General features: G+C 48.9%; 1 protein-coding gene across 5 annotated transcripts in view; it reads right to left on the bottom strand.

Moving 5' to 3' along the window:
- The window catches only part of atp8a1 (ATPase phospholipid transporting 8A1), a 330,023-nt gene that overhangs the window by 166,879 nt on the left and 143,872 nt on the right, over nucleotides 1–19,272 (bottom strand). For all 5 annotated transcript variants that reach the window (XM_033027892.1, XM_033027903.1, XM_033027886.1 and 2 more), the window contains one exon: nucleotides 11,409–11,481. In XM_033027892.1, the coding sequence (XP_032883783.1) occupies nucleotides 11,409–11,481 (73 nt within the window). The remainder of the gene's footprint in view (nucleotides 1–11,408; nucleotides 11,482–19,272) is intronic.

Below are 19,272 nucleotides of genomic sequence, written 5' to 3' on the forward strand. Positions count from 1 at the left end.
CCAGCCTACTCAACTTCTCCCTATAGCTCACACCCTCTAGTCCTGGCAACATCCTCGTAAAAAATTTCTGAACCCTTTCAAGCTTGACAATATCTTTCCTATAACATAGTGCCCAGAACAGAACACAATATTCTAAATGCAGTCACACCAATGTCTTATACAACTGCAATATGACCTCCTATACTCAATACTCTGACTGATGAAGGCCAAAATGCCAAAGCCTTCTTGACCATCTTATCTACCTACGACTCGACAGTGCACCTGTACTCCTAGATCCCTCTGCTCTACATCTCGGCTCTGCTCATAAATTTAGCGGAGTTAGGGGATATGGGGAGAAGGCAGGAACGGGGTACTGATTGGGGATGATCAGTCATGATCACATTGAATGGCGGTGCTGGCTCGAAGGGCCGAATGGCCTACTCTTGCACCTATTATCTATTGTCTATAACACTACTCAGTCCTACCATTTACTGTGTAGGTGTAGATGACATGTGCATGTACCTTTAACATAGTGACCTCACCACTACTAACCACTCCCCATATCACAAGTATAATTACAACCTTCCCACCCATTGATCTCTCTCTCTAGTTCCGGTGACAGACCACGAACAGCTAGGGCAGCAACGTATGTGTATCATGAATAAACAGTAGTAAAGACACAGTGTGTTATGACTCCTCTTTACAGTAGGTCCTGCCCTTGTTCGACGACCTGAACACCGGCGTACCACAGGGCTGTGTGCTGAGCCCCCTCCTCTACTCCCTCTTCACCTAAGACTGCACACCTGTACATGGTACTAACACCATCATCAAGTATGCAGATGATACAACGGTGTTGGCCTCATCAGCAACAACGATGAGTCGGCCTACAGTAGTAAAGACACAGTGTGTTATGACCACTCTTTACATGGTGTCAGCATCGTACCTTTGCGCCTCCTGTGTGTCGGATTTTATTTACTTTTGACCCAGTTCCCTATCCTGTGTGTTTTTTTGTATCTCCCGTGCCATGGCTACTTCTTGCCGCAAGCCCGATATGCTTGTCTTCGACTCAGACATTGCCCATTGGTGGGGTGTCTTTAGATGTGACTTCCAACACTACGTCACGATTGCCCATCCTGCTGCCACCCCTGCGACACAGGCTTCTCTGCTTCTCAACCTGGCTGGTCCCGATGCCCTGGAACGGTCTGAGTCATTTGTCTATGGTGCAGATGAAGATACTCGGGTCCCGGTATGTCTTATGGCTAAGTTTACCGCTATGTGCGACATCCGCTTTGACGACAAGCTGGGCAAGCTGCCCTGCAGCTACAAGATCATTGTCGACCTCGGTGTTGAACCTGTGATCCGTCCACCACACCGCGTCTCCTTCGCCATGAAGGACAAGGTGGAGTCAACGCTGCTCAACATGGTTACCGTGGGCATCCTGAAGGAGGTGAGCGATCCCACCCGGTGGGTCTCCACCATGGTTGTTGCTGCGAAAAAGGACAAAAATGAAATTCGCATTTGCATCAACCCCAAGGACCTGAACCTTGCCATCAAACGCCCGCACTACCCCATGCGAACAGTGGAGGACGTCGCTGCACAGGTTGGCCCGGCCACTGTCTTCCCGGTTCTCGATGCCAAGAGCTCCTTCTGGCAGATACCGCTGGACGAGCGGTCCTCTTACCTGACTACCTTCAGCACGCCCTTCGGCAGGTTCCGATTCCTCCGCATGCCATTCGGGATCAATTCTGCCAGCGAGGTCTTCCAGCGGACGATGGAGCAGCTGTTCGCCAGTCTGCCGTGTGCCATCATCGTTGACGACATCCTGGTCTACGGTAAGGACGTTGCTGAGCACGACCTCCACCTCCGTCAAGTCCTGGACCGGGCCCGTGAAATCAACCTCAAGCTCAACCCAAAGAAGTGCCGTTTCCGCGTCCCGGAGGTCACCTATGTGGGCCGCGTCTTTACTGCCTCGGGGCTGAAGCTTGACACGCAAAAGACGGCTGCGGTCTCCGAGATGTCTTCACCCACTGACGTGCCCAGCCTGCAGCGTTTCCTGGGCATGGTTAATTACCTGGGGAAGTTCATCCCCGACCTCAGCGAGCTGAGCGCGCCCCTGAGGGAGTTGATCAAGAAGGACACTGCCTGGGCCTGGTTCCCGCATCACCAGAATGCTTTTGACGTCCTGAAGTCCAGGCTGGTCGGTTCCCCCACTCTCAAATTCTTCGATCTGCAGCGTCCCATTGTTCTCACCTGTGACGCCTCCAAGTTCGGTCTTGGTGCTGCTTGCCTGCAGCTCCACGATGGCCTGCAGCTGCCTGTTTCCTACGTGTCCCGCACCATGACCCCTGCCGAGCAGCGCTATGCTCAGATAGAGAAGGAGCTGCTTGCTGTGGTGTTTGCCTGCCCCAAGTTCAAGGACTATATTCTGGGCAACAGCTTCACGATCGAGACCGACCACCAGCCGCTGGTCTCTATCCTCAACAAGCCGATCCACGTTGCCTCGTCCCGTTTGCAGCGCATGATGCTGCAGCTCCAGCGTTTTACGTTCAGAATTGTATATCGCAAGGGCAAGGACATGTTCGTGGCCGACACACTGTCTCGCGCACCGCTAACGTCCACCGATCGCCATCCATATGAATCGTCTGACCTGATGGTGCTTAACATTAACATTGTGCCTTCACAGCAGATGCAGTCCCTGGTCAGCAACACTGCCAAGGATCCTGCCCTGCAGCAGCTTGCCGACGTCATCCGGCAGGGCTGGCCAGACCGTCGTTCATCCTTGCCGGCTGGGGCCGTGCCCTACTTCCTGGTCCGTGACGAGCTCGTGCTGCACGACGGCGTGGTCGTGAAGGGACACAAGGTCGTTGTGCCTGCTGCGCTGCGAGACCACTACTTTCAGACCGCCCACCACTGTCATCCTGGGGCCGAGGCCACTCTGTCTCAGGCTCAGAGTCAGTTCTACTGGCCCGGCATGGCCCAAGACATCCGGGAGAGGGTCTCCGCCTGCTCTACCTGCAATAGCCTCGCTCCCCATCAGCAACGGCAGCCGCTTCTGCAACAGCCTGCCCCCGAGCTGCCCTGGATGGCCGTCGCCACTGACCTTTTCGAGTGGCGTGGCAAGCACTTCCTAGTCCTTGTTGACTCGTACTCCAGCTGGTTCGAGGTTGACCAGCTGCACTCCCTCACCTCTTCGGCCGTTATCGGGAAGCTGCGCCGCCACTTCGCAACCTTTGGCTCCCCGGCAAGTCTTCAATCGGACAACGGCAGCCAGATCTCAAGAGCCGAATTTCGGAGTTTCGCTGCCAGCTGGAACTTCCGACACTATACCAGCAGCCCAGAGTACCCGCAAAGCAACGGCCTGGCAGAGCGCGCTGTCCGCAGTGCTAAGGACTTGCTGGAACATTGTAGACTGTCCCATTCTGACTTTTACCTGGCCCTCCTCAACCTTCGAAACATCTCCCGCGACCCTGCCTTGGGCTCGCCGGCACAGCGGCTGATGTCTCGCACTACGAGACCTCCGATCCCGGTGACCCAGCGGTCCCTCATGCTCTCTGTTCTCCAGCCCGCTGCCGTCCAGGAGCGCATTGCCCTCAAGCAAGAAATCCAAAAGCGCTCCCACGACAAGTCCTGCCGTCCCCTCCCGCGTCTGTTCCTTGGCCAAGTTGTCCGGATGCAGTCCCCCTCCGGTCACTCCAGGCTTGCCATCGTCGTCGATACTGCTGGTTCGCCGCGGTCCTATCTGGTCGACCATGACGGTACCATTTACCGCCGGTCCCGCCAACATATGCGGCTTGTCAACGAGCCCCCACCACCGGCTGCCGACCCCTTTGCCCCCCCGCTGTCTGCCACGTTACGCCTGCCTCAGTCCCTGCCTTCTCAGCTCTATCAGCCCTGCTCTCCAACAGCCAATCCTCCCTCGCCTGCCCGTCTTCCCGCTGCTGCGCCTGCATCCCCTCCTCCGTCTCCGTCTTCTCCTTCTCCTCCCGGGTCCCCGGTTCGCTCACCCGCACCTGCTCCTGTTCCTGTTCTTCCTGCTGAGGGGGGAGATGGCGAGCTGCGTACCCGGTCCGGGCGGGTGGTCAAGCCGCCTGTCCGTTATGGTGATTTTGCTTAACTGTTTGCTTACCTGCTCGTAGCGTATGAGACGTGGTCGCCCTGTCACTACTGTATTGCTTTTCATTTCCAAGGGGAAGGATGTAGATGACATGTGCATGTACCTTTAACATAGTGACCTCACCACTACTAACCACTCCCCATATCACAAGTATAATTACAACCTTCCCACCCATTGATCTCTCTCTCTAGTTCCGGTGACAGACCACGAACAGCTAGGGCAGCAACGTATGTGTATCATGAATAAACAGTAGTAAAGACAGTGTGTTATGACTCCTCTTTACAGTAGGTCCTGCCCTTATTCGACGACCTGAACCACAGGGCTGTGTGCTGAGCCCCTTCCTCTACTCCCTCTTCACCTACGACTGCACACCTGTACATGGTACTAACACCATCATCAAGTATGCAGATGATACAACGGTGATTGGCCTCATCAGCAACAACGATGAGTCGGCCTATAGGAAGGAGGTCCAGCTCCTAGCAGCATGGTGCGTTGACAACAACCTGGCCCTTAACTCCAAGAAGACCAAGGAGCTCATTGTAGACTTCAGAAGGACTAGGGGCGGCACGCACACCCCCATCCACATTAACGGGACGAAGGTGGAACGTGTTTCCATCTTCAGGTTTCTGGGGCTCAACATCTCTGATGACCTCTCTTGGACCCACAATACTTCAACACTGGTCAAGAAGGCTCACCAGCGTCTCTTCTTCCTGAGGAGACTAAAGAAGATCCATCTGTCTCCTCAGATTCTGGTGAACTTCTACCGCTGCACCATCGAGAGCATCCTTACCAACTGTATCACAGTGTGGTATGGCAACTGCTCTGTCTCCGACCGGAAAGCACTGCAGAGGGTGGTGAAAATTGCCCAACGCATCACCGGTTCCTCACTCCCCTCCATTGAGTCTGTCCAAAGCAAGCGATGTCTGCGAAGGGCGCGCAGCATCGTCAAGGACTGTCTCACCCCAACCATGGATTGTTTACCCTCCTACCATCCGGGAGGCGCTACAGGTCTCTCCGTTGCCGGACCAGCAGGTCCAGGAACAGCTTCTTCCCTGCGGCTGTTACATTACTTAACTCTGTACCTCGGTGATTGCCAGCCCCCCCCCCCCCCCCCCCCCGACACTCCTTCCACCGGAAAAAATTACTACTACGACTGTATGTACGTAAATATATTTATTACTCATATTCTATGTCGCTCTTCTAGGGAGATGCTAACTGCATTTTGCTGTCTCTGTACTGTACACTGCACAATGACAATAAAGTCTGAATCTGAATCTGAAAATGCAACACCTCACACTTCTTTATATTTAATTCCATCAACCATTCCACCGCCCACTTGGCCAATCGATCCAGATCCGGCTGCAATCATTCACAACCATCTTCACTATCTGGAAACCACTAACTTTTATATGATCAGCAAACTTGCTAATCTTGCCCTGTATATTCTCATCCAAACCATTGATGTAGATAACAAACAGTAACGGGCCCAGCACAGAACCCTGAGGCACACCACCAGTCACAGGCCTCCACTCTAAGAAGCAACCTTCCACCATCACCCTCTGCTTCCTTCCATGGAGCCAAATTGTTATCCATTCAGCTATCTTTCCTTGGATTCCATGCGGTCTAACCTTCCAGAGCAGCCTACCATGCGGAAACTTGTTGAATGCCTTACTGAAGTCCACGTACACAGCATCTACAGCTCTGCCCTCATCAAACTTTTTGGTCACGTCTTCAAAAAAAATCAATCAGATTTGTGAACTCCCACGTACAAACCCATGCTGACTATCCCTTGCTCATCCAAATTCCTGTATGTCCTATCCCTCAGAATACTCTCCAGTAAATTACCAACTACAGATGTTAAGCTCACCGGCCTATAGTACCCAGCATTTTCCCTGCAGCCCTTCTTGAAAAGAGGCACAACATTTGTCACCTTCCAGTCTTCCGGCTCCTCTCCTGTATTTAATGACGACTCGTAAATTTCAACCAGGGCTCCCGCAATTTCCTCTCTAGCTTCCCGCAATGTCCTCGGATATATTTGATCAGGCCCTGGAGATTTGTCTACCTTCATACACGACAGAACCTTCAGTACATCTTCGACGGTAACCCTGACTGCTCTCAAGATACTTCCAGTGACAGCTCCAATTTTCTCCGTCCTACTGTTTTTCTCCTCAGTAAATACAGGGAGAAAAGACTCATTTAGGACCTTGTCCATCTCCTGTGGCAGGGAAGATGTGAAGATGATGTTTCAAGAACAACATTTCTTTGCTCAGATTAGTGAATTAATACAACTCTCTACCGGAAAAGGTATTTTGTGGTTAAGTCGCTGAATAAAGACAGCGATCAATTTCAAAATATAAAGGGGATCAATGAATCTGGCGGAGGCACATGACTGGCCACCATTTTGTTGAATGGCAACGAGAGGGGCTGTATGGGCTACCTCTGCATAGTTTTCTATTATCTTGAAGGAGGTGGATTGCACTTTATAACAATGATAATCACAAAATTAATTTTGAGTTAAACATGTTTTAATGTTTCAGTTGAACTGACTCAACTAACCTCCAAAATACCAAGTGATTTTATCAAGTGATTTTATAAGTAGGGAGTTGAATATCTGTATTGCCAGAGGTTTTTGTCTGAGCACAAAACAAAATACTTCAGGATGTAAAAGAACTAATAGCTCTCTATTTATCTTGAATTCTAATTCCACCCAGAAAAAGTCATTTAACTTTGCTCCAATCTATGACTAGTTCTATTGTAAAAGCAGAGAGTGATTATGGTACTGTACAGGTGCACAACCTTTTATCCGAAATTCCAAATAACGAAAAGCTCCGAATACCGGACATTTTTTCGGTCCTTGAAGAAAGGTCCTTGAAGACGTTCACCGAGGGCGGCCCGCAGAGGTGACAGCGGAACCTCCGGTCGGTCCTCGAAGAAAGGGGAACTAAATCCCCATTCATAAAAGAGAAGGTGAGGGTATATTGCGCGGGAGGGTTAATAATTGACAATCTGCTGCTGCCTGCCCGCTGAGTTAAAAAGTTCCCACGGTAGACTCACGATACACAGTGTATCGTGAGTCTTGCGTGGGAACTTTTTAACTCAGCGGGGCAGGCAGCAGCAGATTGTCGCTCCCTTCAGTTTCACCCCACCTACACCCCTCTGCTTCCCGGCCATGTGTGTGACCCCTTCCCTCCCCTCTCCAGCTCCCCGCCCATTGCACCGGTGCGGGGGCTTTGCACTGTCTTCACGTCGGCGATGCCAGCAGGTCAGTGCCAGTCATCGGAGACGTCAGGACCAACGGGACACCGACCCCCAGGCCCACTGCAAGCATGGAGATCCCAGAGACCCACAGCCAGCAGCAGCCCAGCCCCGTTCCAACTCCAGAGGAACACGCTCCCCGTAGGGACAGAAACTGATGGTGTGCAAGGTACGTCTTGTTCTTGGGGTTGCAGATGAGGGGGCGCAGCTCGGGCTGTGACGTCTCCGGCCACCCCCCTGTACAGGAGCTGAGACTGGGAACTACCGCCCTTGCAGGTGAGCAGGAGAGTAGGGTTGTTTGCAGTTGCAGAGGGAGGGGGCAAGGGCGGTACAGTTCCCAGTCTCAGCTCCTGTCCAGGGGGGTGGCCGGAGACGTCAGGACCAACGGGACACCGACTGCAAGCACGGAGATCCCAGAGACTCACAGCCAGCAGCAACTCTAGCCCAGCCCCGTTCCAACTCCAGAGGAACCCGGGTTGCGGATGAGGGGGCGCAGCTCGGGCTGTGGGCGAGCTGCCACTTGTCGCTGTAGCGGCCCATCGGGGAGCGGGTTCCTGTTGGTCCTGACGTCTCCGGCCACCCCCCTGGACAGGAACTGAGACTGGGAACTGTACCGCCCTTGCCCCCTCCCTCTGCAACTGCAAACAACCCCACTCTCCTGCTCACCTGCAAGGGCGGTACAGTGTAGTCTCAGCTCCTGTACAGGGGGCTGGCCGGAGACGTCAGGACCACCAGAAGCCGCTCCCCGATGGGCCGCTACGGCGACAAGTGGCAGTTCGCCCACAGCCTGAGCTGCGCCCCCTCATCGGGACACCGACCCCCAGGCCCACTGCAAGCACGGAGATCCCAGATCAGCAACTCCAGCCCAGCCCCGCTCCAACTCCAGAGGAACACGCTCCCCGTAGGGGCAGAAGCTGATGGGGTGCAAGGTACGTCTTGTTCTTGGGGGGGCGCAGCTCGGGCTGTGGGCGAACTGCCACTTGTCGCCGTAGCGGCCCATCGGGGAGCGGATTCCTCTGGAGTTGGAGGGGGAGGGGGGTATTGTGCTGTTTGATCGCCCCCTGCTATCCCAGGGACAGGGAGACACAGCGGCTTTTGAGAATGGTGGGCAATCACTTCCAAAGTTCTGCCCACACAGTCAGGACACCTCTCCTACACTTGTCTCCCGCACTAAGATCATCTCGCAGAGAATGATCCCAGCCTAACCCTCCCTATTCTCTCCTATTCTGCAAGAAAAAACTACATTGAAGACTCAAACTCGCGATCGAGTAACTGCCGGGATCGAGGCGCAAACTCGCGACCTTGCGGATATGAGCCGAGCACTCTACCACTGAGCCAGCCGTTAAAATCTACGCTAAAAATCTTCCATTCCGAAAGCCGAAAAATATCCGAATTACAAAAAGTGTCTGGTCCCAAGGCTTTCGGATAAAAGGTTGTGCACCTGTATTTGGAAATCTAGAGGTTGGGTAACCTAGAGGAAAAAAACCCGCAACATTAATAACTGTCAGTCTCAGTTTGAGAAGATAAACTTAAAATGGATAATATATTTACAATAATTATTCTCTGAATCCCCCCCCCCGCATGCTATAATATTCTGTTGAAATCAGTATATCCACACACTTTACAAATTAGACTTCACCAATGTCATATAAGATTTAAATAGTTTTATTTTGAAACAAACTTTCAATCAGACAATTTGTACTTTGATTAAATATGATTAGAGGGGACGTTGGAATGTCCTGATACTAAATTACAAATTAATACCAGTCAAAGCATTGTTTAAAAACAAAATTTTCCTAAAAGTTCAATCTATTTCACTGCACTTCCATACTGATAAAATATTTTGCAGCATCAGGGGTTTAATTTAAATTAATATTCAAACTTGATTTTGTACGTCTCAACTAACGGCGCAATGACAAGCATGGACCACAGGACTGAAATGTAAATCACTTACAGCTAAAAATGGTTCTGTGCACAGAAGTTGTATGAACTTTGAAACTCTGCCTGATGGACACCAAGTACTCCTTCACCAGACAACTTGCAACTGATTGCAACAATTAGGAAGGCTACCAATGGCTGGACAAATTACCAACCTAGTCTTGTACTCGCGTCTAACCGAGAGTTTAGTACGAGGCAATAATGTACTCAGTAAGTGTGTCATGTGAAAAAGGACATTCAGGCAACAGTGTAGAGGAGGAGCCATCTTGGTGAACGGCTGCTAGCAGCAGCCGTCCGTCTTAAATTCGTTTTTTTTTCTAGTTTTTAGTGAGTCCTGTTTTTTTTGTTTGTAGGGGATATGGTCTTTTAATGTGGGGGGGTAGGTGTTACTTTATTTATAGGTCCCTACCTTGTCGGTGTGGCAGCCTTTTTTCCGGGCTGCCCGTCGACCCGTCGTCGTGGCCTACCAGCGGGCTTGGAGCGCCGTTTCTTGGCGGGAACCACCCAGCACCTCGGCCTGCGTGGCGGCACAGCATTGGAGCGCTGGAGCGGAGCGGAACGGAGCGGAGCGGGCGATGCCTTGCCTGGGTCGCCGCGCTGGAGCTCTGGCGAGCTGGACCGCCGTAAGCAACATCTCCGGGCTGCGGGTTTGCGGAGCGGAGAGGCGGCGTGCGTAGAGGCGGCAAGGCTGCAGTGAGGAGAGCGGTCGCCGACTTTAACATCTGGAGCCTAGGAGCGCCAAACCGGCGCGGCCTTGTCGGCTTCGGCAGCCGCGGGCTCCAACCAAGAAGCGGCCGTTCCAAGTGGCCCAGCCGCCGAAAGGACTCTCCCGACGCCGGGGCAAGACCACCCGGTGAGAACGGCCAGGGACATCGGGCCTCCGTAGAGGCAACTGCGGTGGCCCCAATAGGCCTGACTTTGGGGTGAACAAGGGGTGGGGACTGGACATTGTGCCTTCCTCCACAGTGCTATCCACTGTGGGGGGATGATTTTTTTTGTCTAACTGTAGTCCTGTAGGTCTGTGTCCAAGATGGCTGCCGTGAAGGGAGAGTGGACGCTGGCACGAATTGGTTGCCGCTGCTCTCTCTTCACACTGTGTTTTTGATTTTCTGTTTTTGGATTGAATTCTGTTTTTAATTTGTGTCATTGTGATGTCTTTAATTACTTGTTTTACTCCGATTATATGTTTTAATTTCGATTACTATGTAAGGTGTCCTTGAGATTTTGTATGAAAGGCGCCCAATAAATATAAAATTTATTATTATTATTTATTAGTGTACTTCACAATTCATTTAGAAACATAGAAACATAGAAAATAGGCGCAGGAGTAGGCCATTCGGCCCTTCGAGCCTGCACCACCATTCAATATGATCATGGCTGATCATCCAACTCAGTATCCTGTACCTGCCTTCTCTCCATACCCCCTGATCCCTTTAACCACAAGGGCCACATCTAACTCCCTCTTAAATATAGCCAATGAACTGGCCTCAACTACCTTCTGTGGCAGAGAATTCCAGAGATTCACCACTCTCTGTGTGAAAAATGTTTTCCTCATCTCAGTCCTAAAAGATTTCAGTCCTAAAGGACTTCCCCCTTATCCTTAAACTGTGACCCCTTGTTCTGGACTTCCCCAACATCGGGAACAATCTTCCTGCATCTAGCCTGTCCAACCCCTTAAGAATTTTGTAAGTTTCTATAAGATCCCCCCTCAATCTTCTAAATTCTAGCGAGTACAAACCGAGTCTATCCAGTCTTTCTTCATATGATAGTCCTGACATCCCAGGAATCAGTCTGGTGAACCTTCTCTGTACTGCCTCTATGGCAAGAATGTCTTTCCTCAGATTAGGAGACAAAAACTGTACGCAATACTCCAGGTGTGGTCTCACCAAGACCCTGTACAACTGCAGTAGAACCTCCCTGCTCCTATACTCAAATCCTTTTGCTATGAATGCTAACATACCATTCGCCTTCTTCACTGCCTGCTGCATCTGCATGCCTACTTTTAATGACTGGTGTACCATGACACCCAGGTCTCGTTGCATCTCCCATGGCATGGCTATATGGCAACAGACTGAGTTCACCTCCAAAAAGCAAATTATAAAATCAATTACACATTGCTTACATGATCGCCCTGAAGATTTTCCAGCAAAGAAGGATCTTGAAATGCACTTTCTCCATTTATTGGATCACCTTGCCTTGAATGAACAAGAAAATGAGAAGAAATATTCAATATGCATCCAATCTACATCACCTGGACATTTAAAAAATGTTAAAGTTCAGTAAATGTGTTTCAAATAACAATATAGAAAGTCCTCAGGAAGCAATGTTACACATGCAAAATCTTGAACCAGGAAAGACAGCATATAATTGGTGGAAGATTTCACTGACTAAATTACTTTTCTAATGGGTACAATAATTCATTTCCAAATAAATCAATACTATATAATGAACCATTAACTATCAACTGTCTAAAGACCATTTGTAGATTGGCTATAGCATGTTAGCCAATTAGAATGCTTAGTAATTATTACCCCGCCTAATTGTAACATTCATAGTGTAAGATCCTGCCCACTGTCAGTTAAAGGTAGTTAGAGTAGATGCTTGGGTTTCAACCTGTGTGAGTTTGTCATCTTTACATGATGTCAGATTATCTACCCCAATTCTGTTTAGCGCGATTTATTTCGTTTACGATTTTAATTTGCGTGTTTTTTTGTGATTTGGGTATATAGCTAACTTGTCCAAAGCCTAGCCCGCTTGTGTTTGATTCTGATATCGCCGAGCGCTGGAGAATGTTTGAGAAAGATTACTCTCATTATAACTGCTTCGTTCACCGCAACAATCCCGATGATTTGAAGGCTTCACTGGTGTTGAATTTAGCGGGTCCGGAGACTATGATCCGCGCTGACTCGTTCAAATTTTTGCCTGCTCAACTGGATGGGAATGGACAGGTATTGGTGCCAGCAGAATCTATCGACAACTCCATGGTGTTGCTGAGAAAGTTTGACCTGCCGTCTAACAGAATCCTTGAGAGAACAAGATTTTTTGCTGGAGTGCAACAGGCTGATGAGCCTGTGGAACGATTCATCAGTGACCTGAGACGCATCAGTTTTCGATGCAGATTTGGTGAGCTAACAAATGAGCTAGTTCGAGGTAAAATTGTGGGAGGAATGAGCGACCGAAAGCTGCGAGCTGAGCTGCTACGGGATGCAGAACTGACTTTAGAGCAGGCTATTCATGCTTGTCGGTTGGCTGAGACTGTGGCACCACTGGCTGATTTTGATAGCGCGAATGCTAATCAATAGTTAAATGTGAATTAGGCTAGTTACTCTCCGCAAAGATTTCTCAACGCGTCCAGCAAAGTTCAGAACATGCCTAACACGAGGTGCACAAACTGTAATTATTTCCACCCCAGGGGGCGCCAATTTTGTGTGGCCCATGAGAAAGTATGTCATAATTGCAAAAAACTCAACCACTTTGCAAATTGTTGTCGATCTAGTGGGAGTACAGCTTTAAGGACGAAGCTGCACCTGATTCAACAAGACCCGCAGATTCAGATTCCCATGAACAAGACGAATCTTCCCACGGGAACGACTCCGATAACACAGACTCTGAGTCTACCGTACTTTCCCTAAACCTGCGCACCCCAGGCAAAGTCACTGATCCTGCTGTGACCATGATAATCAATAACAAACCGCTGATCGCCAAAGTCGATACCGGTGCCAGCGTGAACGTCATGTCACTCAAAGTGTTCAACAAGATAAGAACCACTGAGATGAAAAAAGACTCCTCCACTTTACATGCTTACGGAGGGGAAATTCTTCACCCGTTGGGCAAAGCCGATCTCAAATGTACCATCAATGAACAGACTGGCTATTTTACATTAAAAAAATGCTGTAGAAACTCAGCGGGTGCAGCAGCATCTATGGAGCGAAGGAAATAGGCAACGTTTCGGGCCAAAACCCTTCTTCAGATGCTATTTTACATCGTTCAGCCAAGTTCTGAAACCCTGCGAGGCATCGATGCATGCCATGACCTGGGTTTGCTCTATTTCGGGCGTGCTGTTCACAAACTCTGTTTGACAGAGGAACCAACCAGACAGATGCTATACAACTACAAAGATTTGTTTGAAAACCAACTCGGCAAACTACCTACAATATACAAGATCATTGTCGACCATACAGTCACCCCAATCATGCGTGCCCCTCACCGCGTCCTGCATGGTACGTGTGAGCAAATGCACGATGAACTGAAATGTATGGTCTCCATTGGAGTCCTCGCCGAAGTCAGCGAGCCCTCCGATTGGGTTTCCACCATGGTTGTCACCACAAAGAAAGACAAGGAGGAGTTAAGCATCTGCATCAATCCTAAAGATTTGAATACAGCAATCAAATGCCAACACTACCCCGTGAGGACCATCGAAGGCGTCGCAGCACAAATCGGTAACGCAACGGTTTTCTCAGTCTTGGATGCCAAAAACTCATTTTGGCAAATCCCGTTAGACCGTGCTTCATCGGCATTAACAACATTCGCCACCCCGTTCGCACGTTACCGTTTCCTAAGAATGCCCATTGGCATCAACTCTGCCAGCTAAGTTTTCCAGCGTGCAATGGAACTACTGTTTGCAGAATTCCCCTGTGCTATCATAGTTGACAACATTCTAGTTTATGGCCCCGATGCCACTGAGCACGATGCAAACCTACTTAAAGTACTGGACTTTGCCAGAGTCATTAATTTAAAACTGAACCCACTGAAGTGCAAGTTCAGGGGTCCCGAAGTCACCTACATAGGTCACGTGTTCACCAGCAATGGGCTAAAACCAGATCCTCTGAAGACTGCAGCAATTAACGAGCTGCTGGTACCAACTGACGTCATCAGCCTATAACAATTTCTAGGCATGGTCTTGGGAAAGTTTATCCCCAATCTCAGCGAACTGTCAGCCCCACTGCGTCAACTAACCCACAAGGACAACACCTGGTCCTGGTACCCAAACCACCAGCGAGCTTTTGAGACTTTAAAACTACAGCTCGCCAGTGTACACTCTCTATCCTACTTTAATCTCAACCTGCCAGTTACAATCACCTGCGACGCATCCCAATATGGACTAGGCACTGCATGTTTGCAGACCTCCTTCAACGGCGATGTCTTGCCGGTATCCTACGCTTCAAGGACACTAACGAATACCGAACAGCGCTATGCCCATATAGAAAAAGAACTGCTTGCCATGATTTTTGCCTGTTCCAAATGTAAAGACTTCATTTTCGGCAAAACTTTCACGTTAGAAACTGATCACCAACCGTTGGTCACAATCCTGAGCAAGCCTATCCATGCTGCCCCAGCAAGGCTTCAACGCATGATGATGCAGCTACAACGGTTCGACTTCCGCATTGTCTACAAAAAAGGTAAAGACATGCACATCGTAGACACTATCTTGGGCACCACGCGCCACTAGCGAACACCATCCTTACGAACAAGAGGAATTCCCCGTTCTGAAGGTTTCCTTCGTTCCTACTGACCACCTGCGCCACCTCACCAAACACACTGCCATGGATAAGGCCTCCCAGCTGCTAACCTCGATCATTAAAGGCGACTGGCTAAACAAACAATCCAATAACCCCGCTGAACTGAGACCCTACTTTCTAGTATGCGATGAACTTGTGCTACAGGACGGAGTGATCGTAAACGGTCATCCCCCCCTCACTACGTAAGGAGATCCACGGTGGCCACCCAGGCGTTGAGGCCACCCTACAACGCGCCAAGGAAATTATTTACTGGCCCGGAATGACCAAGTACATTTGGGACAAAACGGAGTCGTGCGTGATCTGTAACAGGCAAGCGCCACACCAGCAAAAACAACCGCTGCTGTTCCAACCTGCTCCCTCCCTACCATGGTCGTCCGTGGCCGCCGATATCTTCGACTGGCACGGGAAACACCATCTCGTGTCGGTGGACTCGTACTCAAGTTGGTTCGAAATTGATTTTCTGCCAACCATCTCCGCTGAAATAGTTATCCAGAAACTCCGGCAGCACTTCTCCGTACATGGCATTCCAGCTCGCCTTCAGGCTGACAATGGGATACAGTTCACCAGCTAAAAGTTCAAAGACTTTGCCAAGCGCTGGAACTTTAAATATGTCACCAGCAGCCCAGAGTACCCACAGTCCAATGGACTTGCCGAAAGCGCTGTTCGCAGCGCTAAACAACTTATGGAACGTTCCTTCCTGGCAAAAACTGACCTGTTGAACCTGAGGAACATTGCCAGAGACAGTGCTTTGGGCTCTCCAGCTCAAAGACTGATGTCCCGGCGAACAAGACCTCCTCTGCCTGTGACACAGGATCACTTAAAGCCTAAAGTATTTTGCCCCACTCTAGTTCAAACGCACGTACAATCAAATCGTGACGCGCAGAAACGTGCCTACGACAAGACCAACAAACCACTTAAGCCACTAATCCAAGGCCAAGTGGTTCATTTGCAGACGGACAAAGGACATACCAAACTGGGGTTCGTCCATGGCCCCGCAAAGGAGCCACGCTCCTACCTTGTCGATGTCGGCGGCACTTTCTACCGACATAACCGTCAACACCTCCTTCCAGTGAAGGAACAACGTCCGGCGCTCCAGGGTCCTGACGCCCCTCCACTGAACTTTAAAGTGATCGCCGTTCCAGCCGTTCCAGTGCCTGCAGTTGCTGCCCCCCACCACTCCCCACGTCGGTCTGCACCCACTTCCCCCCCTGTAACCAGTTCACCGGTACCCCCACGACGGTCTTCCCCTACGGTGTCTCCCCAGAGCCCTATTGGCTCGCCCAAACGTGCCCTAAACTTTTCGGAAGAAAAGGTTGATGAGGCAGTTCCCTACCGTACGAGGACCGGGCAGGTTAGCAAGCCGCCTGTTAGGTACGGCGACTAAGTTTAACCTTATTATTATTAGATGTGGCATTTTGTTTTTGTTTTATCTACTTTTCATTTCTAGAAGAGATGTAGATTGGCTATAGCATGTTAGTAAATTAGAATGATTAGTAATTATAGCCCTGCCTAATTATAACATTCATAGTGTAAGATCCTACCCACTGTCTGCAGTTAGAGTAGCAGTGTCAACGTGTGATGACCTGCTGTGTAGTTGATGACCTGAACAATAAAGAATCTTGTGTTTCAACGTGTGAGTTTGAGCTCTTTACACCATTTGTCACCTCCAAACTCCTAGAGGGGGTCTAAACTGTATAAACGCCTACATACTGTTGTTACATCAAGTTAACCTGGGGAGGAAACTTTTTTCTTTTTTTTGCCTCAGCGTATCTTAGAACCCGTTGGGAAATTAGCCTTTTCATTTGTCAGCCTGTTTTTCATTCTCCTGAGCATATTTCTCCCCAGCATAAAACTACTCCATATGACATTAATAGCACTGCAGCATCTATCAGTTTATTGTTTTCAAATTTATTGGTCTAAAAAATGACATATCTACTTTTAGAACAACCAGGTTTCACTAACCAGGTTTTCCTGAAACAGGATTACAGTGCCCTCCATAATATTTGGGACAAAGTATTTGGGCCATAATATTTGGGACAAAGACCCATCATTTATTTATTTGCCTCTGTACACTGTGCAGCATAGGTTCACGAGATTGATCCCTGGGATGGCGGGACTGTCATATGAGGAAAGATTGAAAAGACTAGGCTTGTATTCACTGGAGTTTAGAAGGATGAGGGGGATCTTATAGAAACGTATAAAATTCTAAAAGGACTGGGCAAGCTAGATGCAAGAAAAATGTTACAAATGTTGGGCGTGCCCAGAACCAGGGGCCACAGTCTTAGAATAAAGGGGAGGTCATTTAAGGCTGAGGTGAGAAAAAACGTTTTCACCCAGAGTTGTGAATTTATGGAATTCCCTGCCACAGAGGGCAGTGGAGGCCAAATCACTGGATGGATTTACGTGAGAGTTAGATAGAGCTCTAGGGGATATGGGGAGAAGGCAGGCACGGGTTATTGATAGGGGACGATCAGCCATGATCACAATGAATGGCAATGCTGGCTCGAAGGGCCAAATGGCCTCCTCCTGCACCTATTATTCTATGTTTCTACTCCACAGAGATTTGTCATAGAAAAACATCACATGTGGTTAAAGTGCACATTGTCAGATTTAAAAAAAGGCCATTCTTATACATTTTGGTGTCACCATATGGAAATTACAGCAGTGTTTATACATAGTCCCCCCCATTTTAGGGCACCATAATGTTTGGGACACAGCAATGTCATGTAAATGAACGTAGTCATGTTTCGTATTTTTTGCATATCCTTTGCATGCAATGACTGTTTGAAGTCTGCGATTCATGGACATCACCAGTTGCTGGGTGTCTTCTCTGGTGATGCTCTGTCAGGCCTGTATTCTAGCCATCTTTAGCATATGCTTGTTTTGGGGGCTAGTCCCCTTCAGTTTTCTCTTCAGCATATAAAAGGCATGGTCAATTGGGTTCAGATCAGGTGATTGACTTGGCCACTCAAGAATTGACCATTTTTTAGCTTTGAAAAACTCCTTTGGTGCTTTAGCAGTATGTTTGGGGTCATTGGCTTGCTGTAGAATGAACCACTGGCCAATGAGTTTTGAGGCATTTGTTTGAACTTGAGCAGATAGGATGTGTCTGTACACTTCAGAATGCATTATGCTACTACCATCAGCAGTTGTATCATCAATGAAGATGTGAGCCAGTACCTTCAGCAGCCATACATGTCCAGGCCATAACACCCCCACCACCGTGTTTCACAGATGAGGTGATATGCTTTGGATCTTGGGCAGTTCCTTCTCTCCTCCATACTTTGCTCTTGCCATCATTCTGATATGTTAATCTTAGTCTCATCTGTCCACAAGACCTTTTTCCAGAACTATGGTTGCTCCTTAAAGTACTTCTTGGCAAACTGTAACCTGGCCATCCTATTTTTGTAGCTAACCAGTGGTTTGCATCTTGCAGTATAGCCTCTGTATTTCTATTCACAAAGTCTTCTGCGGACAGTGGTCATTGACAAATCCACACCTGAATCCTGAAGAGTGTTCCTGATCTGTCGGACAGATGTTTGGGGATTTTTCTTCATTATAGAGATAATTCTTCTGTCATCAGCTGTGGCGGTCTTCCTTGGCCTGCCAGTCCCTTTGCGATTAGTAAGTTCACTAGTGCTCTCTTTCCTCTTAATGATATTACAAACAGTTGATTTTGGTAAGCCTAAGGTTTGGCTGATGTCTCTAACAGTTTTATTCTTGTTTCTCAGTCTTACAATGGCTTATTTGACTTTCACTGGCACAACTTTGGTCCTCGTTGATAAACAGCAATAAAAGTTTCCAAAGGTGATGGAAAGACTGGAGGAAAGACCAGGTGCTGAGAGCTCTCTTATACCTGCATTAAGGAGGCATTTGAACACACCTTAGCAATTACAAACACCTGTGAAGCCAATTGGCCCAAACATTATGGAGCCCTGAAATGCGGGGACTATGTATAAACACTGCTGTAATTTCTACATGGTGAAACCAAAATGTATAAAATAGCCTTTATTAAAATCTGACAATGTGCACTTTAACCACATGTGATTTTTTCTATTACAAATCTCAAATTGTGTACAGAGGCAAATAAATAAATGACGGGTCTTTGTCTCAAACATTATGGAGGGCACTGTGTGTAAATATACTAACGCTTAAACGACAGGGTCTGTCCTTCAGAGACTGTTTTACCAGTGAAGGTCACGCTCTGTTTCCTAAACTCAGACTCGCTCCTGGCTGTTGCTGCAGGCTACATCTGACAGATTTCTGCTCATTGCTGTATTAGTATCACCCAAACTGTGTGCTCAGGGATTGAAGACTTCATTTAACTTTCCTGCTCCTGTGTTTTGAAGGCCGAGTGGTAATGAGCATTTGCCTGCAATGTCAACATTCAGAGACAGCACTCATGTACTTCGTGACCTCCATCACAACCTTGGTTGTTGCCATGGAGCAAGCGTCTCCATTGATGCC

This window comes from Amblyraja radiata, chromosome 1 (assembly GCF_010909765.2).
Source record: "Amblyraja radiata isolate CabotCenter1 chromosome 1, sAmbRad1.1.pri, whole genome shotgun sequence".
Classification (NCBI taxonomy): domain Eukaryota; kingdom Metazoa; phylum Chordata; class Chondrichthyes; order Rajiformes; family Rajidae; genus Amblyraja; species Amblyraja radiata.